The 27,854-nt window shown below is 40.6% G+C and overlaps 1 protein-coding gene across 6 annotated transcripts in view; it reads right to left on the reverse strand.

Moving 5' to 3' along the window:
* Positions 1 to 27,854, reverse strand: part of PTGER3 (prostaglandin E receptor 3) — a 172,795-nt gene that overhangs the window by 86,439 nt on the left and 58,502 nt on the right. Inside the window, exons 3-5 of one of the 6 annotated variants that reach the window (XM_046645394.1) lie at positions 25,037 to 25,220; positions 16,587 to 16,678; positions 13,439 to 14,381 (exon numbers count right to left, since the gene is read on the reverse strand). The exons of 2 other annotated variants lie outside the window; for them this stretch is intronic. In XM_046645394.1, coding sequence (XP_046501350.1) covers positions 14,178 to 14,381; positions 16,587 to 16,678; positions 25,037 to 25,220 — 480 coding nt within the window. In that variant the 3' untranslated portion in view covers positions 13,439 to 14,177. Of the gene's footprint in view, positions 1 to 13,438; positions 14,382 to 16,586; positions 16,679 to 25,036; positions 25,221 to 27,854 lie in introns of those variants that run through there. 3 more of the 6 variants (XM_046645396.1, XM_046645398.1, XM_046645397.1) reach the window with 3 other exon arrangements.

The following is a 27,854-nucleotide window of genomic DNA, read 5'->3' on the forward strand; positions in this document are numbered from 1 at the left end:
CAGAGGAAAGGAATGATAAGTTTAAAATTGGAGTAAAAAAATATTAACTAGTTCAGAAGAGTACAGTTCAAGGGAAAGAGGAATGATGAAGTGAGACAAATGGTAAAGGTCATGTTGAATTTTGTAAGCTTGTGAAAAACTTTGGAAAGCAATGGTATGCATCATTAACTGAAGGGAGAAGAAAGTCAAGGACATTTGTACCGAGACTTAGCTTACTAAAGAATTGTATAGCCATTGACGCATCCCAATCTGGGCTGCTCATATTTCAGTCAGTTTGTCATCTAGTGAGAGAGGCACTGGCGGCACAGACAGTGAAGATCTGCAGAGTCCAAGGCAGTGCTGTTCAGTAGAACTTTCTGTACTGTCTGGTAGCCACTAGTCACACATGGCTGTTGAGAAGTTGAAATGAGGTTAGTGCCATGAGGATAGTAGTTGCCTTTAGGGCCATTGATAGTGAAGGAGAAATAGAGATGATAGGCTTCTTGGGGAAATATGGGCATAACTCTAAAATCCATTTTTCAAATCCAGAGCAATATTAAGAATGCAGCTAAGTTCAGCGATGGCAGGACACATCAAATCTAAAGAGTGATTGTGTCAAAGATCAGGGGCATATTCCGGCACAGTCTAGAAAGAGTTAAGGAGCAGGGAAAGCTTGTAGGCAAGTCAGAAAAATTCCTCTGGACCTGATTCATTGAAGCAGAGTTGTTTTAGAAACACAAGTTGTGGTCCCCATGGGTTGACCTTCATTGGTCTTAAAGGAGAAACAGATTGAAGTAAACACCCTTTCCCCTATGAAGGGATGAATTAAGCAAGAGGAAAACAAAGTAGAAGATGCCTTAAGGATCTTCTTCTTGTGCATCTAGAACTTTTGACTGTCCACTAGGAAATGTTTCCCACTTCAAAATGGACTGCATTTATAGATGAACATTCGTCCAGGGCTATGAGGGGTTCCTTTTAAATAAATGCTGGTCTCTTTGCCTGAGATCTAGACTCTAATATAATTCAGGCAATTGATCAGGAAGAGTTGAGGCCTGCCTATAGGACGAATTCCTTCAGCTCCCTGAGTCATAAGTTCCTCATGAGTAAACTGAGGGAGTGGGTTTGCCCATCTTCCAGGGGGAAAAAGGAGCATGCTCTATTAGCAATGAACTGCTCTCAGGCAAAAGCAGACTAAAAACACATAAGAAAGTCAAATATGCAAGAGATGTGTTGAGTGGGATTCTCTTCCAGAGAGAGCTAAACTGACATAAATACCATCTCACCTTTTAGACGTAATAACTGATAACAAATTCCAGAATTTCATGCTGTTCTTTAAATTTATTTTTTCTTTGTAAATGAAGATACTATTAATCAATTTAATTTCAATGTGTCTAATCAAATCTAAATGTTGACTATCCATTTCATGCTTCATTATTTTCACTTTTGTCTTAATTGTGTTCTTACCCTGAATATTTTTTGTCTAGTGAGGAAGATTGGCCCTGAGCTAACATCTGTTGCCAATCTTCCTCTTTTTTGCTTGAGAAAGATTGTCCCTGAGCTATCATCTTTACCAATGTCCCTCCATTTTTTTTTTTTTTTTTTTGTATGTGGCATGCTGCCACAGCATGGCTTGATGCGAGGTGTGTAGGTCTGAGCCCAGGAGCCGAACCCATGAAACCCAGACCACTGAAGCAGAGCACTCAAACTTAACCCCTACACCACTGGGCCAGCCCCTCTTACCCTGACTTTTTAATCACTAGTTTATCCATATTTATATTTTCATTTTTCTCATTTTTTTAAACAATAAGAGAAAATGGCGATAAAATGTTTAAATAATTTTGCAATACCACTACTCAAGACAAATTTAGAGATACTGTATAATCTATAGGAAGAGAGAGTAAGAAATAAATGTTTGTTAGCCGATAACGAATCTCTAAATTTGTCACAGGAAAGGTCATATAATGGCAGCAGTGCATAATTCACAAAATCAGAGATGTATTAAAAGACAAATGTATCAAAGACAAGAGTAACCTCTTCTGTTCCCTGTGCTTCACTGTCCTTTGCCTTTTAGTTTAGATTTCTAGGACGTTTGTATGTGATGGGGAGACATGCCAGTGGGCCTTCAGCAGAGAGAGCGAGAAGTGGGAAGAGGTGTTGATTGATTGGGCAGCACTGGTAAAGAGAAGAGAAGGAATGTCAATATTGCTAAGCACGACCGAGGTGCTTCAAGATGCACTTAATCGTCTCACTCTTCACTCTTCACTCAACCCCTGCAGTCATCACACAAATATTTCTTTCACCTGCAAAGTGCCAGGCTCTGTGCTTGGTTGAGTCAAGGCTGGACAAGAATAAGCCAGTCTCTGCCCTTGGGAAACTCATATTCTAGTACAGAAAATGAACAAAGAAGCAAATAGCAAACAAAAACAAATTGCAAATTAGGATAGGCACAATGAAGGAAACCAATGAGCTAAGGTAGCAAATAATAAGATGAAAATACTACAGATAGGAAGACTAAGAAAGACTGCTTTCAGAAGGTTTTTAAGCTATTAACCAAAGGAAGAAATAGACTTGTCCATGTAGGAAATAGAAAAAAGAGCGGGATGGCATGTCCAAAGGCCCTGGAATGGGAAAGATCCTTACGTCTACTGAGTAATGAATGGGCTGGGAAACAAGAGTAGAAGTGGAGAAATCGTTAAGGGACGATTGGTGGAGGTCCAGCTGAGAGATGAGTTTCTCCTGAACTGAACTAGGAGTATTAGAGATGAAGAGAAGTGAACATCATCAAAATATATTTTGGAGGTAGTGATACATTTTGTGGTAGCATTTGCCGCATTTACATATTAATATCCTCCCATAACAGATGAGAAATAGCCTAACATATCAGGAAATTAGCTAAAGCTCTTGCGGGATGGGGTTATGAACCTGCTTTCTTTAAAGCCCTTTCCACTCCATCACAATCCCTCGCTTTATCAATTCAAGGTCGACGTAGGTTTTATAGAGTCCTAAAAATAGAATCTTTCGCCAGTCTAATGGTTTTGAATTAGAACATGCTTTAATAACCTGGACGTTTTACAGATTTTTGATTCGCAAATTCATAATTTCGTTTCATCTGAAAGAGGCACCAAATTCTACCAGCACTCCAGATATATTTCTTCTGCACGGAATGTCAAAATCCTCCTCTCACATTTCTTCCAGGGATGTGCTGAGTTATCACCTTACATACGGAAAATTTCCCATTGACTGAAGTAGCAATCTGTAGCAATTCCAAGCCATATGCTCCTCTTACCACAAGTCTAACTTAGGGAATTTGAGTGACCAACCTGCCTTTTCAGCTTTGCTAAAAATATGCCTGTGTTTGCCCATACATAAAGTGGTTGCTGATGATTTCCCACCTCACCAAGTAATTCAACACATGGAAAAGGCTTGAAATAAGCAGCTCGGAGTCAAAAGCTGAGTGGAAAGGAACATGCTCTGTTTTAAACTCAGTACTTTTCAGTTGTTTTCTTCATTTTTATTTTACCTTTACTGTTGAGATTCTGGGGTACATATTAGTGCTGTTCACCAGTCCTTCCACTTCCTTTTTCCCAACACACAGTAGGACTGTACTTCCTCACTCCCTTTGATTGCCATGGCATGCTACTTGCTCCAGAAGTATTTAGGAGCAGCTATACAGGTCTCCCCTCCCTTCACTGCAGAGTTTAGCGATGTTTGAAGCCTCCGTTAAGCTGAGTCTCCCATGAGGATGAGCTGCAGCCAAGGCTCGCACCGAAACCTCAGCAGACGTGTTGTATGAGGGCAATGGAACTTCTGTTGGTTTAAGACACCAAGATTTGGGTTTTGTTGTGCTGCTACTGCTGTGGGTGTATAGCCTCGTCTTCTTGACTAGTATGGGTTCCTTCACATTCTGGATGTAAAGGAAAACACCAATTTCCAAATTCGAGAGGTATGACACACAGTAGAGTTGGCAGAAATTGAGGAAGTTTGGATTCAAATAGACCTTGTTTTAATCTGGTCCCTGCATCTCACTCTCTCTCTGAGCCTTCCTTTCCTCAGCCATGAAAGAGGGATAATAGCAGAAGTGTGCTATGACAGTTTAATATGTCAAGTGCCTGGCAGGATGGCAAACCACGGATGATATTCAATCAAAATAGCTATTTTTGTGAGGGGTAATGGTAAATAGACTAGAAGTCTAGAAGGACATACCCGTGTAGGCAGGAGTGAATCTGAAGAGACTGCAGAAATAGGAAAAAATTTGCCCTTCATCCCTTCCTTTCCCCTTGCTTCTCTCCCGGCTAGCTTCTGCCCGGTCAAGAGCATGGCTTTCTCCTCCTCCGTGTACCTGCTGCTTTCTCTGGCCTTCCCACTGCTCTGTCACAAACTGCTCCCAGGAAAGTATATATTACTCCTTAAATCACTCCTCAACATGGCTGCATTTGACCAGGAAGTAACGAATTAAAGGACTAAAGCTCCAAGATGTATTTTAGGCCCCAGGTGGAGAACACCAATGGGAAAACTTTCACCAGAACCCAGGATGCAAAGAGGATTCCTCCAGCTTGTCAGGTCCACTAAGCTGGGTAGGTCTTCTAGATAGTCTTTAGAGAAGAGTTTTATAAGTCTTCCTTTTATGAGGCTGTCCAGAATCTGCCAGGAAAAGTACCATGAGAGCTTGGCAGGGTCTCCCATGGGCTTAGGAGCAGGGACGGGCAGAACCAGCGCTGTGTGTCTGCAGGACCTTTGAAGAGTTACGGTGCCTTTACACCTGATCTTTGCATTATGAAGCAGTCTTGCAAAAGGACATCAAGATCTTTGTTGCAGATGATAGAGCTAAAAGCTTAAATCTTTTAAATCATTGACCAAATCCACATAATGGGAAGCGGAAGAGTATATATCCAAAACCAGTACCTCTCATTCCACATCTAGTACCCTTGCTTCTTCTCACTATAACAATTTTTTCTGCCTCTGGAGAAGCAAAGTCAATATTGTCTCTTGACTTTAACAGCATATGTTATCATAGAATGCAGATATTTCTTTTTAATCTTAGAGCTGAGAATGTGAAATTATGCTTTCTTCATTTATAAAGTGACTAACAGAGAGAGAGAAAGAAGACATATGAGAGTTAAAAAAAAAACAACTACAAATATGTTCTTGGAAATGAAATTAAGGTAAAGTATACTGTATAGTCATGTGTTTCAGAGAACTGCCATCTCTTCCTACATGAAGGAAAAGGAAAGGAAATGAGGAAGGAAGTCAAGTTTCTAAATCCCATCATTTTTTAAAGGAACTATAATTATTTCCTTGTCTTTACTGTAATTTCTAACATCCTATCTATTCTCAGTCAGTTTTAACTACTGGAAACATCTTGAAAGTTACAATAAAAACACAAGATTTGTAGCCAGGCAAACTTGGCTTTGAATACTAATTGCAGCATCTGAAGTTAAAGATCTTGGGAAAGTGACTTAAGTGCTAATTTAGAGATGGGCCTCAAGTTTCTCCTCCCTAAAATGGAAGATTACAGGAACAATCTCATAGAATGGTGACAAGTATGATATGAGATAGTGAGCGTAAAGCACTTACGTATTATAAACCTGAAAAAGCGTTACTTCTCCCTTCCCTTTGCATCACATAGATTCACATCGTTCTTTGGGTCCTATTCCCAAGTCACACACAATCAAGGGGATTTCATTAACTTCATAAGTATCTGAAGAAAGAAAGAAGAAAGGAAGGGAGGGGAAAGAGAGAGAGAGAGAAAAGAAAGGAAGGAAGGAAGAAAAGAGGAAGGAGGGGGAAAGAAGGAAGGAGGGAAGGAAGGAAAGAAGGAGGGAAGGACGGAAGGAAGAAAGAGAAAGAAAAATCCCTACTAAGAAGAACAGTTCCAAAACCAGGTGGTGAGAGCTTTCCTCTCTGAATGATCTGCTACTGTTCTATCAGCAGAGATTGGAAGGACTTGCAGTTACCCTGCCCGTGTCCTCTTTCCCTAGTAGAGGGATAAGATACAGAGCTTTTTGTAACACTTCTGATAATGTCACTAGAAACTGGCCATTTGTTCCCAAAGCAGAAACTCCTGCCGGAAAAATGTTTAGCCCTGTTTGATTTTATCATTTATTCATGGGTGGAACTGTTACAGAAATTCCATTCTGTATTATACACTAATCTCATCACTATACACAATTGTGCACCTATTTTTCAGACAAATGACAAATATCTAATGTAAACCTGAGAGGCAAGGAATTTCCCAATACCCAGACTAGTATTGGTCTTAGCTCAACTTTTGCTGTTCATGCCGCCTCGAGGAGCTATTTCCATCCCACCTGAGGGGAGAAGCTCTACAGGCTTGGGCAGCTGTCTCCACAATAAAGAAGGATTAGTTTCTTATATAGTTTCAGAGTCTGAGATGTGAAATGTAAAATTACTAAGTACATGGTGAGTGTTGTCAAACAGATCATATCAATGCAGTCCTTCTATTTCCTACAATCGATAGTATGCAGACAGGTACCCTGGGTAATTGTAGGTATTTATGATTAGGTTTTATTGGAAACCAGTTCAAGAAAATGATTTGTTCAGCTGTGTCCCAGATTAGTAACAGCCGGATGCTGGCAAAGTCTCCCACCATGACAGCAAAAAGTGTTAATACAAAAAGAACTTTGGAAATATGCTGAAAGTTTCATTGTTTTTACAAAAACAATTGCATCACTTCCTAGAAACATAAGTACATGTCTTTTCAATCACTATTTTTCTTTTTAAAAATTATGAGGGGAGTACGTAAATACAGTGATGAAAAAGCACAGCCAATGGAATTTTACTGGCACAACCTAAAAGTCAGGCTCAGATGAACAATGCGTGCGGCAGAAGCAAACACTGAGCAATGTTCTGTGTGATCATGAACAGCCTTTGGAGGCCTCCAATGCGCCAACATGAACTGGTGTCAACAGTTGGACCTCAACATCAAAGGGACTAGGAAAGGCAGTTGACCCTCAACCCAAGGTGAGACCTTAAGTAGCAGATGAAGCAGAGGAACAATGACTTGTTACACTCTTTTGAGGGTTTATCTGTGTACAGGCACTGAATTGTAAATAAAAATCCCTAAGTGAGAAAGTCTGACTTAAGAAGGCAACAGCTGGGCCACCATTATCCTCTGTGCTCAGCAATAATAGCATTGTATACCTGTTTGGCTATCCCCTTGTTCAAATGAGTTTGTAAATCCTTAATTATCCTCTTTTAATGGGTAGCATCTGATTTCCATTCAAATGTCAACCTCTAGGTGAGGATATTGCTCAGATTTGGAAACTGCCAGGGAAGAAATCTGACTATTAAAAGCAGCGAAATTGACCTGAGTTGATAACATAAGTGCAAGAAGTCCTACAACCTCACTCTCTCCCCAACATAAATGGAGTAATTTGACTTTAGTCTCATTTGATCATTTAAAATCTGGTACAAACACTACAAATATCTTTCCTACCACTTGTTTTATGAGGTTTGTACTGTTTGTTTATTTACGGGAAAAACTTCCAGATACTTCAGTGTCAGAAATATGATCACTTTTGAATTGTCCTTCCTAATTGGAGCTGGCGCTGGCTTGCGTCACTGAGATTTTTATTGAATCCCTAAACCTGTCAAATCCCAGGAGCAACAGCATCTTAGCTCTTGTGATTTTGGAGTTTAGATTTGGCTTCCTCTCTAAATCAACCATCCCTTTTTTTATGGGTTGAATTGTGCCCCCCCGCCCCCGTCAAACTCATATGTTGGAGTCCTAACTCCCAGTACCTCGAAATGTGACCTTATTTGAAAATAGAGTCATTGTAGATGCAATTAGTTAAGATGAGGTAATACTGGAGTAGAGCAGGTGTCTAATCCAATATGAATGGTGTTCTTATAAAAAGGAGAAATTTGGGCATGATTTGCACACACTAGGAGAACACTATGGGTGGTGATGTGTTTACAAGCCAAGGAACACCAAAAGTTGCCAGTAAACTATCAAAAACTAAGAGAGGAGTGTGGAACAGATTCTCCCTACCAGCCCATGGAAGGAACCAACCCTCTCAACTCCTCAATCTTGGACTTCCAGCCTCCAGAGCTGTGATAAATAAATTTCTCTTGTTTAAGCAATCCAGTCTGTGGCACTTGGTTATGGCAGCCCTAGGCGCTTAGTACACCTTCTGCAGTGCTGTGCCAGCAAATAATCTCACTGACTCATTAGCGATTCCCTTTTTATCTCTGCTCTTGAACATCAGGTGGGAATATTTGCATATTAGCAGTGATCCCAGGAGTTAGCCTTCGAAATGATGGCTATTTTACAAATGGATAATATCTTTAAGCATTGCCTTGGCCTTCTGAAAGTGGAAAAGAGGTGATGCTTAGAAAGAAGAACAAGACTTTGTCAACTGCTTACACCTCCCTTTAAAAAAAAAATATTGTAGCAGCTCGCTGGGTACAAATATTGAAAAACAATTTTGATAGAAGTGTCAGGCTCAGTCACAAATAGTTAGAGCCAACTGGGCATCGGCCAACGTCTTTAAGGCGGGAGCTAAGCAATAGGAGGATTTCAAGTAGGAAAATAAACATCGAAGTATCTTTGCTATCAAGAAGGAGAGAGGGGCATGGTCCTGATCGTTTGGAAACCCAAAAGGGATCCACAAAATCAAACTACTCCTTAGAAAATAGGAAAGGAGGTAGAGATGTCAACGGGAGAGCAGCAATCAGCACCCGGATTGAAGCTATGACTTCCTCATCCCAGGAGAATTTGGACGAGGCACATTTCCTGAACGGCAGCTCCACTCCCACTTTCCAGTTCTCTGGGCCACTTTTGACATGTGGCGTTCTCAAACTTCAGTGTACTTGAGAATCACCCAGAGGGTTTCTAAAACACAGATTGCTGGGCTCCAGCCCCAGAGTTTCCTATTCAGTAGGTCTGGAAATCTTCCGAAGAATTTACATTTCTAATAAATTCCTAGGTGCTGCCAGTGCTGCTGGTCTGGGGAGGATGCTTTGAGAACCCCTGGACTGCATCAATGCTGCAAGCCAGCCTAACGAGAAGAATCACATGGAAGGAGCTTATTTAAAAAAAAAAAAAGGCAAAATCTTAGGTCCCATGCCAGACTTTCTGACTCATAACCTCCAGGGAATAGGCTAGGATTCTCTATTTTAACAAATTTTGGGTGATTGGGATGATTAGGCAAGCTTGGGAAACGCTACACGCAATCTCCGTGAGTTCCTTTGCAGCATCTGTCATTGTCCCACTCCATACCAATGGGTGGGTTTTGCAATACGGCAGCAGCTGTACGGCAACTTGAGAGTAGCACAACTACTGGGTTCTGTAACCCTAATCTACTCACCATAGAGGCCAACCGTGGAAGCTCACTCCTTCTTATCATAAACAGGTGCTTGGGAGACAGTCTTTCATAATATCAACTGGACTTTGTCCAGTCTTGTAATAAATTACATCCCTCTCTTTTATTCCTCATTGCTATTAGTAGTCTCCGGTTTAATCCTATGTTTCTAACGGCATTGTGTTTTTTTAAATGTGTGTTTCTTCTGCCCTTCCTGAGCCGTGGTATTTCAGTACTTATTACTTAAGTTCTCATGTTTTCTATGTATACCTGCAATTTTATTTTTTATCATTTTCTCAAAGCAATGCTGCACAAATATTTCTTGTCCATTTCTGAAACATTTAAAAGGATTTAACATTTCAGTTATAAGTTAAATCAATAAACCATTTAATAAAAATCATAATCAGCAATCGCTAACTTTCATTAAGAAATCAACTAAAGACTGTTATTCATTTGCTAAGGCTCTGCTGTACTTAGTTCCAAAAGAGAACACTGTACTTTGCTCAAAGAAGTCATAACATGAAATGTTCCAGTGTCCTCATATGGGCAAGTTGTGTTCATTTTATTCCATAAGCTACACGTCTTTGGCAATACCTTTATTTACGTCTATGTGCAGAGTTAAAATTCAGCTCTTATGCCCGGGTAAGAAATAACATAGCAGACTAAAAGACAAGTTATCTTATATGCAGGCTTATATTTATCTCATTTATTTTTTTCTAACAACCATTAGTCCATATTCAACAAATATTTCCAGTCGTGTTTTTCAAGAAGTCTAAAGAAGACTCCCTTATACTGCTCAAATTTAAAATGTCACCAAAATGGAGCAACATCCAAGAGGAAAAGAGTTCAGCTGTCAGCTAAACTCCCCTCACGGCAGTGTGCACATCTGGTTGTCTTAGCATCACTCACGCAGACGTAGTCTGATCACCTAGCCTCTCCATTAAGGTGTCATTGAGCAATTTCTGTTTCTATGTGCTTAGCACTGTGCTAGGCTCCGTAGGTACAAGAGATATACAGAGTTTGGGTCCTGCTCACAAGGAGCTTACAAAGTGGTTGAGTATTAAAAAAAGAAAAAAACCCTCCAAAGGCTCTTAAAAATATGTATTGTACAAATTATTTTTATATAAAAAAAGTATTTTAGATACTGAAAACAAAATAAAGCCTCAGAACATGAATGAAATGGAGAAACACTTATGTCCATGGGATGCACCTAGAGATATTTTGAGTAAATATTTGAATAAAATATTGAGTCAAAGCCTGGATTAATGAAAAATATGAACACAAGTATTTTTTGACAGCAATTACACATTTAGGTATTCATGGTACATAATTAAAAGTACATCAAGCAAAGTATATTTTACATAGCTCCTTAAGCTGCCTGAATAATTATAATTATCTAACCACAAGTTTCTCTGGAATGTGCTTCCAACTATCAAGAATGTTGAAATAATTTCCGTTCTCTTAAGTAGTTTATATGGTTTCCTTACAACCTGGATTTCATTGTTTATTTAATTTTTAAAAGTTCTTCTTGTAGACAGCAAAAATGTGGATCGATTGAATTCTATCTGAATTTTTGTGGGTTGTGTGGACAAAAGTCCACTTACAACTATAAGACACATACACACATTTACATATAAAAGATAGTGACTCTAATTTTCTCTCCCTCCTTGGGAGAATTTGGATAAATCTAGCTTCTGAGGGAAGCGTGCTCTTTGAACTCTAATATTCTCTGTTTCCTTACCTCACCCTGGTTCTAAGATCTCGGCATGGCTTGGCATGTCTCTTCACATTACCCTGGCCCAACTGCCCCTGGGAGCAGCACAGCTGAGGTTTCTGTTTGCTTGTTTGTTTGTTTCCCACTGGGTTTAGTGGTGCTGAATGAAAGCACTGGTTCTATGATAGGATGGAGGTGAGAGTAGGCATTTCATTTCTTCCACTGCGAAAGTCATAGGTCTAAAATTACACAGAACAGATTATATGTAGTCAGGAACCAGGTCTACACAGCCCACTTAGAAAGCATCTTAATAACACATATTTGTTTTGCATATGTATCCCATAGAACTTTATTGTAGTTACTGTAATTATAATAAAAATGAAGATCAAGCACCATTTCTCCACATGTAACATTTTTTGGCAGAGTTCTTAAGAAATTTATTTTATTTTGAGATTTAGTTCTATCCTCTATATAACCTCATTACATAATTATGAGAATCTGTGCTTATTGAAAATGAAGATGAAGGCACATGTTAAAAATCTGTAAGTGTGTTGCTGAATCATGATCCAGAATATTTGAGAATACATGTTGCAGAGGCTATTATTCAGGGTGAATTTAGTAAGCAATGGATACATTTCTGTGGGTTAAAAACAAAAGTATCAAATGTATTTTATACTGACATTCACTGTCTCTGCATCAGTTTCAAACTAACTGGACAAATCACTCCTAATTGTCTGAGAAATATCTTTACTAAATAGTCATTATTTTTCAAAATTTTTCCAATAACTATGTTACTTTATTACTTTCATATAGAGAACCTTAATAAACATTATTTTATTAAAATGCATGTGATTACTCTATCTGGATATAGCATTTTTAAATTAAGAAAGCTTAACATGAAATTTCCCAAGTTGAAAACAACATGGAAACAAAGGGCTTTCTATCACATTCATTTAAATTTGCAGCTGCTAATCTTGTACATAAATGTTAACTTTGTTGAGAATTCACCAAATAAATAGCATCTTTCTCAGCGTCAAATACTATACTAGTGCTAAGACACCTAAGAAGAACATGTAAGAAAGGGGTCCTGTCCACCATGAAATAGAATGTTGTCAAGGGAGAAAGACATACGTAATGAAAATATTTAAGGAATAATTCAATAATCATCAAAATGAGCTCTACATAGCTTCAGAGTCAGTGGTAGAGGTAAGAAGAGAAAAAAGACATTTAAATAGTTCAAGACATAAGGACAGGATGAGACTTGAACATGTGGCAGATAGGGTAGGTTTTGTATGGGCAAAAATAATCCTGAGGTGTTATATAAAAGAATAGCATCCAGGGGGTTGAAATTGATTCTGTCCATGACATTTAAACCCACACTGTCAGGAAGCCAGTTTATAGTTGAAATTGAGAACTCATATTGTATAGCTGGAGATAAGCAGGATGAAGAATTAATCACAGCCAATACTTATGGAGTACCTATTGTGTTACGCTTATTTTACAGACGTTATCACAATAACTCCACAGGTGAGTATTATTATCTGTAGTTTATAGATTAATTCATTGCAATTCGATGAGATTAACTTTCTCAAGGTCACAGAGCTAGTGAGTGGCACAGCCAGATTTAAACCCAAGTTCAATCCAAAACCCACGCTTCTGTTACTACATCACGTTGTCTTATAAACGGAGTATCATTGTAACGAATCTCACATCACACTGTGCTATAGGAAGAACAGTTAAACACTTAGACTTGGATCTGAATCCTTACGTATATTAGCCATGTGACATTGGACAACCCTCTGTAAACTTTACCCTCTTCTGTAAAAATAAAATACTAGATGACAGCTAGACCACCACATAGCTGGAGGATGGACAGAGAGAGGTAAAAGGAGCATGGACATTCATATGATGGTTGGCAAATTCTACTTGCTCAATAAAATTTGTTGAATTTAGACTTGAGCAAAGGGATTGTGTACAGCATCAACTTTGTGCTAGTTACATAAGGCCATTTCCAATACAGGTTTGAATGAAAATAATTGTAGTTTATAGCTAATTCACAACTGGTTCAAATATTTAAGAGGAATGACTCGACCGTTTTGGTTTAACATAGTTGACAGAAATGATGATGGAGTCACAGTATAGGTTCCTATGGCAAAACTGGTGATACCATGCAATCATCTCTTTCCAAAATGTCCTTGTAGGAGACAGCATGGCCCTTAGCATAGATCCTAAAGAAGGGACACTCCATATATGTGTTCCGGATTGAGCGAACGAGGAGAGAGATGGGAAGGAGGAAGAAGGGGAAAGAAAATGAAGAGAAAGGAAGGTTGGTTGAATTTCTAACCAGGGAAGGGCATGTTAGCTGAAATATATGAGATGACACAACGTAGTTCTAAAGAGTCCACAGAATTTCTTATTTCAATTCAGACAAAATAGATCCCTTTATTTCATAAAAAAGTAACAAAATTTAATATTTGGTAACTATGGCACTTATTAATTTTGCCTTTCTGTATGTTGCCTGCAAAGACATTTTAATAAGCCCTGAATTAACAGTGGTAGATCAGAAGGCTGTGCCTGGATTTTTTTTTTTTTTTTGGCTCTAACTCACCAGTTAATCCTCTAGCCTCGTTATTGTTCTCTATGACACTTTAAGAGAGCCCTTAGCTGCATCGCTCCTTTCAGTCTTCAAAGACAAAGAAATAACAATTAGGCTGATTTCTGAGTTACTAAATGACACATAACCAGCACGGACACTTAAGAGACTTTTAGTTTCAAGCTTATGCCAGAGGGACACGACATCTCCAAAACATTAATCACATGTTTTGTATAAATGCCCTTTGTCCTGGTGCTCTCCTGCCTGCCTCTGGCACCCTTTCCCATCTCATTCAGTTTATGCCCTATTAACTGAATGCTTGCTCTCAATATGTTGACTTTTCACTGTCAAAAACTTATACTGATTTTTCAAACTTGTGTTGTAAAATCAAAACTACCATTAAATGTAAAGATGTCCACATCAGTTGAGATTCAGGGAAAGGTTTGAAGTTGGGGGAAAACTCCTGGAAGGTGAGTTTTTCTTTCTCTCACTTTTTCGACCAAGCATCTTGTGTGAAATCCTGCCCAACTCTTAAGTACGGTCTCAAAATCCAGTCCAAGAAGCCAATTTAACACGCAGAGGCATGGATTATAATAAAAAACCTGGTCTCAGTGAGTATTACTGACAAGAAAAAACATTGAAATGAAAAAAGATGAAAATAAAGAAACAATCCAAATGGAAATATAAAATTCTCCTTCTCAGGTGGGAAGAAATACACAAACTCAGGGAGGCAGGAATTGCAATAGAAAGTCCAACTCCGTTCTTTCATTATCTGTCAGAATAGAGAGAGAAAGATGCAATAAGCATGGATACGGGCACTTTTGTTTTGTATGATGTGAGGAGTAAGATGTAAGAAAGAAATATATATGTCTTAGATGTCAAAACATTCTTATTTGAAGTAATTACATGTGTATTTTATAAAGAAAAGGAATTTAAATAACTGTGGATTTTGGATAACTTCAGTCTCTGAACATTTAATTATGCTAAGTATCTGCTTTTTTCCGAGTAATTTTTCTGGTTTCTAAGTTTGTGATCCAGAAGGATCATCAAATCATGAAGCCATATCAATTTTAGACACATCAAATGGTCAAATAATCCTGCCGTAAAAACTAGCCCCAATCGGCAGGTATATAACTATACCCTACAAAGAAATAAGACAGAACGCAAATTGAAATAGCTATGAAATACAATTTTTCTCCTGTCAAAGCAACAAACTATTGTGTACGTGTTTTTTTACGATAATATGCAGTGCTGGTCAGGTTGAAGCAAGGCTAAAACACAAACATTGCTGATGAAATTGTAAATCTCTGTAATTCTTTTAGAAAGCAGTCAGACTATGCATCTTTAAAGAACTCTAAAAATTTACATATTATTTATCTTTAATGTATACTTATGGTAATAACTATCACAAATTTTTTTTTAAAAACTCTGCATTTCAGTCTTTGGGTAATGATATAGTTCTTTTCATTGTGGTGCCAAATTTGAACACAGATTATAATTAAGCAAACTATTGTGTATCCTTTTAATAGACTATTATATAAATATTAGAATTACTTCAAAAATAATTTGTAAATAGTCTGGGAAATGCTTATTTTATGTTAAATGAAATAAAAACAAGATACAATAATGCATATATAATATTTTTGTAAGTATACAAAACAAAATCAAGAAAAGTGCAGGGGAAAAAGAAGAGAAATATATTAAAATGATGGGGGATTTTTTTTTTTTGAGTAGTGGAGGTAAAGTTTAGTAAGCTGGTTTTCTTTCTAATTTTCTTTATTTTCCAAAGTTTATATAGAGAGCCTGGCTTATTTATAATGAGGGCAAAGTACAATTAGTTTACTTTAAAAAACTGAAAGTGGATTTAGAGTGAGCCTGCCAATAAAGAGGTGGGAACTGGGTATCTCCCTTCTTTTCCTTTCATTTGTTTTCCAAGGGAATCTGTGTGTAAAGCAACACAGTGCCTGGAATATGCGTGTTCTATGTAGATATTTAGGGGGAGGAAGTAGGACCATAAAGGTGAGTTGAGTATAAATTTTCTTGGCCTCGTGATTTTTAAGCAATGTTCTAGAATCACCTGGCTTATTCTTACCCTTTAGGCATTATGCACACCATTTCTCTACTGCAAACACATTTAGATCTTCCCATGAAGAACAGAAGTGACAGTTAGCTCAACCATGGGAGAATGAATGGCCAAAGAAACTGAGCTGTTTGAATGTCCACATCCATCATAACAACTTATACTGAGTAGAGGAGTTATTGCACCGGCTTTACCCAGGGATTGAAATGAAAGGAGCATGCTGATTTCCCATTAAAATGAAGAGTTCAACTTATTAGGAAAGTCGTGTGCTACTTTTGAAAAAATAATTAAAACTTTACATTCTCTCATTTAAAAACAAAATCACACAATGCAGTAATACCCAGAAGACTGTTCATTCAATTAATCCTACAGTCAGTAACAGAAATATTCAAAAGAGGTGTTTGGGAGAGGAAATTAACGCTTGAAATTTAATGTGGTCAACTGTGCATCACATTTGACGCTATGTTCTGCTTTCTGGAGTGTTCATTCATTGAAATACATGTTTTATACAAAATAAATCTAATCCAAAGGGCAAGCAAGAGTGTGCTAACCATATGCTGAATTCTCATGTCTAATTAAAACAGGAATAGCTCAGCCTTAAAATAGTCCTGAAGACGGTGCTTCCTATGAAACATCAGTGACGTGCAGGTCCTTTCACGGCCTGAGAGTTGATCAGACATGGGATCAGACTGGAGGCAGTCTCCGAAAACTCTTGGAGGAAATATAAGTGAAGCTATAAAAACAACAACAGCTTTTCTAAGGAATCTGGTCCTCCTCGATCAAATATGTGTGCTTAATTTCCATTTTAATTCTCGGAGATATTCTGCATGAACTCAGATTAGAACAGAGAGATGGGGGAAGGCTATGCTGTAAATGCAGGCAGCTTCTGAATCTCACCTTTCCAAATGGTCCCTGGACATCAAGGTTGAGGAGCCCTGGTGGGGGAGGGAGGTGGAGCTGGATGCATAGTTGTTTGTGTGGTGCCTGATCTGTGAACAGACAGAGGGGTTCAGTGGACAGAGTTATTGATTATGCCTCCTTTTGTAGATAACACTTCCTTGAACATTTTCAAAGAAAAGCAAAAACAGACTCCGTACATCAGCTCACACAGGCTGTGATCAAGTAAATAAAGATGCTTTAGACATTATCTTCCCAAGGCTCTCATTCCTGCCTCCATGCTTTGACCCACGTTCTTATTTCCTCCCACACCAGATGCTACTTGAGAGCAGAGACCAAGTCTAATATGGCTTCTAAATCTCTAGAGCAGTTATCGCAGCACTCATCAAATGCTGGGTAAAAACTCACTGACTTCCAATGATTGGTGTGGTTAAATGTAATCCCACCACTCTCCAGCTTCCAGCGACTTCCTGTTGCTCTTAGGATAAAGACCAGACTGCTGAACATGACGTCAAAAGTCCCCTTTGAGCTAGACTTTGGCTGCAACTCCAGCATTGTTTTGAACCTTATGACCTTTGCTATCATGAGCTCCCACTAGCTGTCTATGAACATTATGAACAGTGTCACCCTCCTTTCTACCTCAGGGCCTTTGCACTAGAAGCTACCTCTGCCTGCAGTCCTCTTCCATTCCCTCATCACCTGGCTGACTCTTACTTGTCCTTCAGATCTCAACTTGGAAAATCACCTCCTCAGAGAATATCCTGTTGACCAAGACAGCTCCCCAACTATTTTCTTTTCAGGAGTTCAGAACCAATAGTTATTTATGTGATTATTTGTTTAATATTTACTGTTGTCTCTAGGCTACAAGCTTCATGAGAGCAGGAACCACACCTGGGTTTGCTTACCACCATGTCTCCAGCAGCTGCCACAGTGCCTGGCATATAGGTCATGGTCAATAAGTATTTGTGTCATGAACGAATGATGCTGTATAATTGGCTCTGAGGCCCATCCTTCAACAGCATTCTCCAAATAGTAGCTTAAATTTATTGGATGCAATCAAAAGTACTAAGAAAAAAATGCCTAAAAAAAATTTCTTTTTTATACCTTTCTCAGAAATTCTCTTATAAGAAATAGCAGAACAAAATGAAGTTCTTAGAAGAAATTGTCACAAGAAAAAGCAGAAAGAAATGAAATTCAATGTTTCCTTAGGCAGTCTTTTTTATTGGATTCCTGGATTCCTTTTTTCCTTAAAAGTTTAGTTAAGATCATCTTAAACAGCATGCTCATTCCAAGTGGCATGGCGTCACTTAACCTGGCCAGACAGACGTGCAGTTCTCCGATTCCTGACTGTGTTAGGCAAATAGATAATTTCTGTTTTAGGAAGGCAGTGTTATTTCAAGGACAATAAAATGACATGTCTTCTTTGTAATGAAAATTATGCTTTGGCCAGTATCTATTTCAGAGCAAACAGAAAAAGTTTAGTGGCACTTTTTATAGAGATATTGTGGCTCTGGAAGAGTGGTCAGAGTTGAGGTCAGAGTAGAAAAAGAAACTAGGTTTTCCTATTTCTTCTCTGAGACTTTCAGAATCCCCTCTGTGCCCATGTGTGAGAAGGCCTGCACATGTTAAAGAGCAGTCTGGTTAGACTGGGTTCCTGCGTGGACGACCACAGGTTTCTCTTCCTGCTGTTAGGTGACGTAGGTTCTTGTTTAGAGGCCAGCTTTAACTAGGTAAACGCTCTTGGGGTTGCAGGATTTGTTGGCTCAACTTTAAAAGCAGATACAACTATAGAAATTTGAATATCGTATGTCTGTCCAATGTCAAGTAGCAGAAAAAGAAAGAACAAAAGGAATGAGGCACTGCAAGGTAATTTGTGAAGAGCTAGGAGTTCTGAAGCGTGCTATGGCTCCCCACTGCACCCTCGAAACTCCTCCTCCAGTGGGCCCTGTTTCCCTTGTGGACGCTCTCCACGAATCACTCCACCATTCTCATCAGAAAACTTGGCCTCACTGTCACCACCAACCTCTGCAGCTTGCTCTGCTCCTGCCGTTCACTTCATGCCAATCTTCTTTCCTATGTGTCCCTCTTTTTTTTACTCCTTCTCTCCAGTCTTTGCGCCATTTTTGGATTCTCACCCTCATCCTTCTTGGCTAGCATATCCGTCTGAACTATATGAAACTGACATTTTTGTCGGGTCAAAATGGATAGATATTCATTGGATTCATTGCATATATGGGATAGATACAAATGATTTTAGCTAACAACAGCCTTCTAACTAACTAGTGTTTCTGATCCGAGTCTTTCTTCTCTTGAACACATCCTTCATACTGTTTCTAAGGCAAACCTTGGCAAATCCTAAATATCTTAGAAAGTTCCCCATTGCTGCAGGGTAAAGTTCAGAAGTACCTACGGCCACCCCTGAGGGGCTCCAACCTACACTTCCGGGTTCACCACCGTCTCTGCTCTTCATGCGAACCTGCTACTTCAACCCTCTACATCACTCGCTTCTCGAGAGACCTGCCAATGCTCTTTCACCCCAAGTTGCTGTGGAGTTTGCCATTTCTAAAGCGCCTCTCTCTCCTTCTGTCCAGAATCAATCATACTTGTTCTCCAAGACCCGGCCTTTCATTTCCTTGGAAAAGTATCATCCTTTGATCATATCTCCATAGCATGTATACATTATTCAAGATGGGCTTCTGTCACCCTATTGTACTTACGAGTCTGTCAGTCTCTCACACTCTGATTTATAGTAAGAGCCCAAGAAAGGTTTGTGAATAAAATAGAATTCTAAGCAAATGATCAGAACTCCTCAATGGTCAACATTATGAAGCCAAGGACTGATCAAACCTTCTAGCATGCATAAGAACCTCTGAAGTGTAAGTCACTTTATCAGGTATGATGCCATGCTCACATTGTAAAAATGGCCCTTGGCTCTCAAAATGTGTTGTCTCTACGTGCCCCATATAACACCTCAAGAATATCTACGGCCACATTTCACCTAACCATACATCACTCTTCTTCACTAGACCAGGAGGAAAGCACTTAAACCCTCAGTGCAATTTTTTAAATGAATGAACAAATGAATGAATGAAGAACAAGTAAGGACTGTTTTAGGCTGACTACTCCAAGAAGCAGGCTCTGAGCCAAGAATTTGTATGCGAGTGACTTATTAAGGATGTGCTCCCAGGAGGAACCAGTAAGAGAGTGGGAAAGTAGGACAGAGAAGGACAAGAGGCCAAGCAGGGGTGAAATTTCGGATGAGTCCAGCTTCAGTCTGAACCTTTGGGAAACTCTGGAGTGTAAATCATACCTCAGAGTTTGTTGTATCTCTAAACAAGGGGTCTGGGCCTTTCTACTCCCACATCCATTAGTCATTGCTGCTTTGCAGGGGAATAAAACTCCTAGGCCCTTCTGGCTCTGCCCAGGGGTGAACCTCTGAAGGTCATGGTGGGAGTGGTTAGCAGTGCAATAAGCAGAAGGTAGGGATGGTATGCAGAGCTGGTATATTGGATCTCAGAAGCACTGAGGGGGACTCCATTAGTGTGGGATACTCTACCAGCAAATAATTAGCAAGTTCAGTTTCGCTGGTAGAGGAAGTGGCTGCCCAAGTGCACCACTGGGGAACTCTGGGAATGGTGTCCTACTGAAAAGAATCTTCTCCACTTCCTCTACTGATGCCTGGAATCCCTTTAGCTGGGGACACAACTTTTTAATCTATATTGAGAAGCAATATTTTAAAAGGGAGTCACCTTTGTGGAAGGGAGCAAAGATAGAAATACTTATTTCAAGCCCACCACAAGTCAGGTGATGGCACTCTTTCACGTTTAATTCCATTTAATGCTTTACCTTTCAATCACTGGCTTCCATCCACACCCAAGTATGGGTCTTTCCTGAGAGTACAGGATGAACAGACCCTAATGGGCCTCTCTTAGACACATTAGCTCTTTCCACCCTGAACATTTTCCCTGATGCTGCTCAAGATTTTCCTGCTCAAAACAACTCCTCTTCCTCTTGTTTCAGTTAAGCTCATTGCTCTGTTGTGTTCTTCCCACATTGCCACATATGTGTGACACCCAATCCGCTTGCAAAGCTGGTCCTCTCTCTGGATATGAGAGCCCCAAGATTTCAGTTAAAGCAGCTTTATTTACTAAACCAGATTATAGTCTATTTTTAAAGATCTAGTTAAGATAGAAAAGACCATCTGAGTATGCGTCTATGTGATCTTCATCTTGAATTTGAATCTTGGCCTGGATTGGTTTCCTGTGGCAATTGTAGTGAAAAGATTCATGTATGAGTGGTCACTCCACTGACACCTGAACCCGCCCAGTTCAGTGCAATGACTTGTTGCAATGCAGTGGCTTGTTGGTGGGCCCTGGGTTGTCTGTGGTTTGGCTAAGAATGCCTGATGCTTGTGTTCCTACAGCCACTTTGCCTCCATCTGGTGACCACTGTGTTAGTCTGCCTGTGATGTTCTTTCCAGAGTGACCCAGCTGCACCACAGGGCTATAGCTACTCTTTAGCACGTCATTAGAGTTCCCTCTGCTCACCCCACATCAGCACACTAATCTCTCCCAACCCGCTGCCTGATCCTGAACAGCTGAGGGGTATGGTAGTCTGTGCTGTTGTCTTCAGAATTTCAATACCAGGTATGTAAGATATTATAGAGGCTATCTGGACTCTTGAGGAACACAGAGAAAGCTATTCTAGAATTACGTACCTCCCATCAACTCCAATTTCCTGTGTCCTTGTTACAGAGCATCCTGTCCCCACAGCTATCCCCTCCCTCTTCTGCCTTTCTGTTCACTGGCTCTGTTCCATCTGCCTTCAAGTATTCACAGACTCCCTTATCTTGGGAAATAAAATAGATCCCAACCCCTGTGCTCGATCGCTTGAGTCTTCCTCTTCCTGTAAGTGTGGTCCCATTTCTTCCCTCCCTTTACTACCAGCTTCTCTACACAATGTGTCTGCTACTTCTATTTCCTCTCCCTTCAACTGTCTCCTAAATAATAGCCCCAAATTATATTTTCCCTTTGTCAGGCACTGTTCTACACACTTCACAAATATTAATTCATTATATTCTTTGAATTTGGCACTATTATCATCTACACTTGACAGATGAGGAAACTGAGGCACAGAGAGGTTAGTAACTTGTCCAGCATCACCCACTGGTAATTGACAGAGTTTGGATTCAAATGCAGGCAGTCTGGTTCCATAATACACTCTAACTACACTCTACACTCCCTCATTGTCTTCAAACTCCTGTAATTGGATTTCATTCCCACAACAGTAAAACTTGTCTCTTGGAAACTCTTGGTATTTACTCTCATCTGTGGTATTGGAATCCTTGGGCTAACACACCTGTACTGCATATTAAGATCTGATATTTACCAGATTGTCCCTCTCTTTTTGGAAAATATAATGAAACTTCATTAATCTGAAATGAACAAATCATTCTGATGAGTGCTGAACTAAATTTTATACTTTCATGATACGTAAAAAGGCGTTAATTGGTCCAGGGAATAAGTAAAACACATAAGTCAGTGGGGGCAGAATTTGACCTACTTCAGGGGGAAAAATGTAGATAATTTTAGAATGTCGAAATGCAAATCCAGGCTTCTGATAACAAATGAGTTTTACTAGATCCAGACAATAATCTATATCATGCACTTGATTCCAGCCATGGAGGGATGAGTAATCTCACGGGGAAACAATTGAAATAAGAATAAAATGACAGATAATCACACTCCAGAGTATAACCCCGTGACTTTGGCCATCATCTAGTTGGTTGGAATTTGCAAGGCGTATCCTGAGAGCTGGAGAGTTCTTTTTAGGCAACATGCCAACTGTCACCAAGAGAGTGGTGATGCCTGTAGGAGTAAACAAAGCTGCATATGTCAAAGCTAAAAGGAGTCTTGGAGATCATGCAGTCCGACTCCCTCATCTACAGACGAGGACATGAGGCAGAGTTGTTTTTGATAGTCACAAAGCTAGTTTGCAGCCAAGTCCTGTCTGGAATTTGGCTTCCTTATTACTGTTCCATCATGAGGCCCAATAATTGATCTGTAGATTTGATCCACTCGTAAACAGCCCTGGCATATAACAGTTATTCAGCGGACACTGGTTTCATAAAAAAAAAAAAAGAAAGCTGTGGATAACCAAGCCAAGTGAAAAACCAGCACATATGACCCAGCCAGTTATCCAAGTCTCTGAGTCCCACCTGCTCTTATTCATTGATGTACCCGCCTGTGACGAGACCAGGCCTGCGACACTGCAGCTTAGTTACTATTTGACACTTAAATGAACAGTTTCTACGTGCTTTTACACAGAATGTCTGTAGGTGGGTGGATACTTCCATTTCATGGGTGAAAACCATTACAGCTTAGCAAAGTTCAGTGCCTTGTTCAAGTCTCGACCTAGAACCAGGATTAGAAACTGGGCCTTTGGCTCCTGATTCATTACCTAACTGAAAAATTATTGCTTTCTGATAAAAACATCTCAATTAGTTAATTGTTCTGTATAGGGATAAAGATAGATGCGTAACAGTCAGCAAAATTCTAAGGAAGCGCACACAGCTGGCCCATTGTCCACTATCGTTGTCCACTCGCTGGTCTTGGAGAGAGGCATCATTTTTACCCCGGGTCCTACTAGTCACACTACTGACAAGAAGAAAGTTGTCCCTTCTTCTACTTCAAAGCATTCCTGCCCTTCTTTGCTCTCGTCTCAGAGTTCAAACTGCCCAGAGAAACAACAGTGGCGGGCCCAGCGCCTCCCCTTCTGGTGACAGTTCCCATGGCCTCTGTGAGATTCAGAGCCGCTGGAGCTTCAGGACAGCCTCGAACATCTTACAGCCTGCTCCTCAGCAGAACTTCATCTTGTGGGTTTTTACAGCCTTACTGTCCAACAAGGTTACACTGTACCTAGGCTATATGACCTCCAATACTTCTATTCGAATCCTGGTCTTTTAAAGCAGTCCTGTCTTTTTCTCAGTCTAAAACATTAAGATATAGTCTAAAGATATAGCCTGTAGACCTTAAATACAGTTAACACTGGTTTCCTCAAATAGCACAGGTTGTAGAAACCCTAAGAACTTAGGAGAAAGGGAAATAAAAGTGATTTAGGTGAGTGTGAGGTTTCATAAAGAGGCACAGGGAGTGAAAAGTGGAACTGGTCAAGAGGAGGAGAACAGTTTGAACAAAGATGAGGAAGGTGCGAGAGGCACATCTCCCAGCACAGCTGCTGTGGTGGGCGTTTCCCTCTGAGACAGGCTGGGTGAAGCTGGACAGCAGTTGGGGAAGCAGGACTGTGACCCCACTCAAAGCAGTCTAAGACTTGGACACAATTTGGGGGGATTACAACTGATGATGGCAGCCAAAAACCTAAAGTAGGAAGAAGGGTCAATTGTTAAAAATTCCCTTCTGGGAAGAATATCCCAGACTCCACAGACAGCAGTGGCTGCCCGGCCTCGGGCTTCCAGGGACTATTGTCCACACCTCTGCACACCTGTTACGTTGCTGGGCCCGTCTGCTGTCACGCGTGGCTCCTCAGGAGACTCTGAGAAGCTTGAATATCAACAGTGAAGATGTACCTCATCCCAGAAGATTTCTTTATTTCATGCTACAAACTAAGGGGGAAAAAGTCTTCTCTTCAAAATTCTGACCTACATTATGTAAATGAAAACCCAGAGTTTTTCGATGCCCTAGATGTCTAACCAGCCTTTCTTGGGGACTATCCAGAGGCAGGGAAATTTTCACTATAAAGTGCTTCTCTGTAAGAAAGAATATAACAATTCTTCCACAGCATGCAATAAAATCTTTAGATTCTCTACTTCCAAGTAGCCAATTAACTTATTTTTCCACTAAGAAATGCTTAATTTCTTCTCCAACTCATTGCTTTTCATTAGGAGGGCACGTATAATATGTTTCACTTGAATATTTGTTTCAAAATCTCTTTTCCAATTTATCACCAAATCCAAGTCATTCTTCCTGTTTTATGTGTCTGCGAAATCCTTTCCTCCCTAATCATCCTGCATCTTTCTTAGCTCCTCCTTTGCTCTCCATCCGCTGCATCACTGACCTCCTTTAGTCCCCTAAGAGATTTCTCTGCCTCTAGTCTCTGCTATAACCCATCCCTCATAAAATCCCATATTTAGCCATAGGGTGCAGAAGACAGTGGACTCTAAAATATACTACCTGGCAGGATGCCAGTTCCACCAGTTAGCTGTGTGACCTTGAGCAAATTCCTTTAACCCGCTAGGTTTCAGTTTCTTCCTAAATTAAACGGGGACAATGGTAGTAACTACTCTATAAGATTGTTGATAGGATTAAAAGGGTTAATATACGGGGAGAGCTCAGAATTGAATCTGCCACAGTGACACAGAGTAAGCCCTCAGGAGGTATTAACTATTACTAGTTCAGCTACATTGGACATGTCCTTCATTATGCCAGCCTCACCTGTAGACTCTTGTAAGGGAGATTCCTCTGCACACAACCCTTGCTGGATCCTTGGACAAGGCTTCTGCACACACCAGGCTACCTGATTGGACAAGGTATGCAAACCGGAGCGGTAGGCTAGCCACTGATCTGACCTGCCAGTCAAGGAACAATGAACGAGGCAGAGACTTCCTCTCTTGAGAATCTGAATTTGGAAATGTGGAAAAAATGGAGAAGTTAGCAACAGAACCAGAACCACGAGGAAGCAGATACTGTAAGCAAGTAAAAATTATGAAGCTAAGAAATTACATTGACAGTAGAGAGAAAGAATTGGCAGCTGGTAGTGGACATCCAATTTTCTACACAGGTAGAAAATATCTGGGTCCAATGATGGTGGAGGACTAGTGGGAAATTCTATTTATTCCAATTGTTGCTTCTCTGGATCCTGGTCTACCCTCTAACTCCAGCCTACATACTCCAGGCCATAACAATCCATTACAATAATCCTCCCCTTGCTTGAGCTAACCTGAGAGGCATTGCGTTTCTTACATCCCAAAGAACTCACATAGCTAAACAATGGCCCTGCAGACACCTTGGATGATGAGTTGGGGAATCTGATCCCTACTTTAGTGACCCCCAGTGCGCATCAATCAGCCAACTCTCTGCCTTGAGATGCACCCTGCACACTGTTCCCACAGCTCTCCTCATCCTGAACCGGCTCCCATTCCTTTGGGCATATGCACAGCCTAATTTTCTTTCAAGGGCTAGTTCAAATCCCACTTTCTCCATGAATATCTGGGTACCATACCAGACAGAAGTGGATGCAGGTTTTGTAGGACCTGAAGAGTGTACAACTTTGTTTACTGAAGTGAATATAAGACCAGACCTGGGGCCTGGGAAAAGGCCTGGGCAAGGGAAGGGCTTGGAAATTTGAGCTTCGTGAGCTTCACCAGACATCTGCCTTGGATCCCAGCTCAGGAAGAACCTTTCCCTCATGAAATTATTCCATTCTCCAACAGCGTTCATAAGTATGCAGTCCTGCTACATAAATGATCATGGTTGTTACCCTGCCTCCCACTTTGGGAGCATCACTTGTGGCTGGGCTGCAGTATCCTCCCTCCTGGGGCCTGAGGAAGAAACCTCTGATGTCCGACAGGTCTGCACTTGGGTGGGAGAAGGTGGGTACACACCACTGCTCCTGCTCATTTAGCCTCTGGTCTCTGCCACCTGATATTGTTAGTTAAGTCATTCTCCACACAGCTGTTTTTAAAGGAAACCTGATCATTATACGCACACGTTCACAAACGGGCCCATGCATATGCTGCATAAAGTTGTTATTTTCCTATTATCCTTAGAATGAAGACCAAAATCTGTTTCATGGCACACAAGACTCCTGTCCACCTCTCCAACTTCATTCCTCTCTCTTCTTCCCTCTCCACGCCCCAGCAGTACCTGCCTTGTTGTTCCCTGAATGCTGTGCCTCTTGGATACTTAGGGGTTCTGCACATGCTGTTGGCTATGCCTGAAATGCTCTTCCCCATCTGCTTGCCCCCTACCCTTCAGCTACTTCTTATTCTGGAAAATTTCACTCATCTTTCTGGTATTGGCCCCGAGGAGATGGGTACCACGCAATGCGCTCCCACGTCATGCCAAGCCTCCCCTTACTTGTTAGCAGAACACAACAAAGGGCGTGGAAATGGAATTCGTCTTCAGGGGAGTTCAGCTCTTTTTGTTTGGGAAATACTTCGATGAGTCCTTTGGGTTTTGTGAAAGTGACGCCCACGACCTGGGAAGGAAATAGTTAAGACAGAGACACGGGGCTGTTCTGCAGAGCGCCCTGAGGGGCCACCTTCATGGTGGAGAGGGCGGTGTTTCTGGGAGGTAAAAAGAGGTTTTTGGCTGCCTTTTTTTGTGAGGGGAGGATTGGTTGAGGGTTAGAGTAGGTCTGGGGGTTTACAGTCCTGGGACTCAGAGTCTCTGAATATGACAGACGCCAGAAACATGTCAGCAGATCACCAGTCCAGAGCGAGGCCTGCCAAGTGACAGCCAGAACAGCAAGGACTCCTGGCATCTCCACAGGAGTCAGGAGGGGGTCCTGAGGTCCCCCAGAATGTGCTTGAATTCTTTTATCTGATAGTAAAGGAAAAGAACTCCCTACGGCCAGAATTGGGGGTATTGGGAAGCAGTCAGAGTCATTTACCAAATATCTGTGTCAGCTGATCATAAGCTCCATGGAACAGGGTTCATATCTATCTGTTTCTGCTCTCCGCCCACAGATCACAGTGCCTAGCACAAAGGATAGTCTCAATAAATATTTTATGAGTGAATGAATGATCTTTTTAAAAAAGATTACAGCTCTTTTGAATCAGGAACTGTGTGGTAAATGTTCTCTAACGTCAAAGAGCCCAACCCGATATCGGGCACAGAGTGGCACTGGTTGGTGTTTGCTGACTGATTTACGATCCACTGTATATATAGAAGGGAGATTTTTTTCCTCTAAGCTTGGTGATAACCATACACACCTGGTCAAATTCACATCCTGCCTTATCTTTTATGCGCACCCTCGCTCTGTAAATGTAAACCACACAAAAGGAAGAACAATTACTTGGGATCAAGAAGACAGTGCTGTAGAGACGAACTCTTCCTGCACCATACTTGCTGCCCTCTGACTTCTTGAATTCCTTGGCTTGTTCCCCATCTGGAGTTTCCTGGCTCTCAGAAACAGGAGGATGCGGCCCTATCCCCACTTGGAAGTAGACTTTGACCTGAATTTGGTTCCTCAAAGGTCCCGGGCTCAGGGATTTGTTGTTATGGAGAACTCGAGCCGGCCAGAGGCCTG

This window comes from Equus quagga, chromosome 18 (assembly GCF_021613505.1).
Source record: "Equus quagga isolate Etosha38 chromosome 18, UCLA_HA_Equagga_1.0, whole genome shotgun sequence".
Lineage (NCBI taxonomy): Eukaryota > Metazoa > Chordata > Mammalia > Perissodactyla > Equidae > Equus > Equus quagga.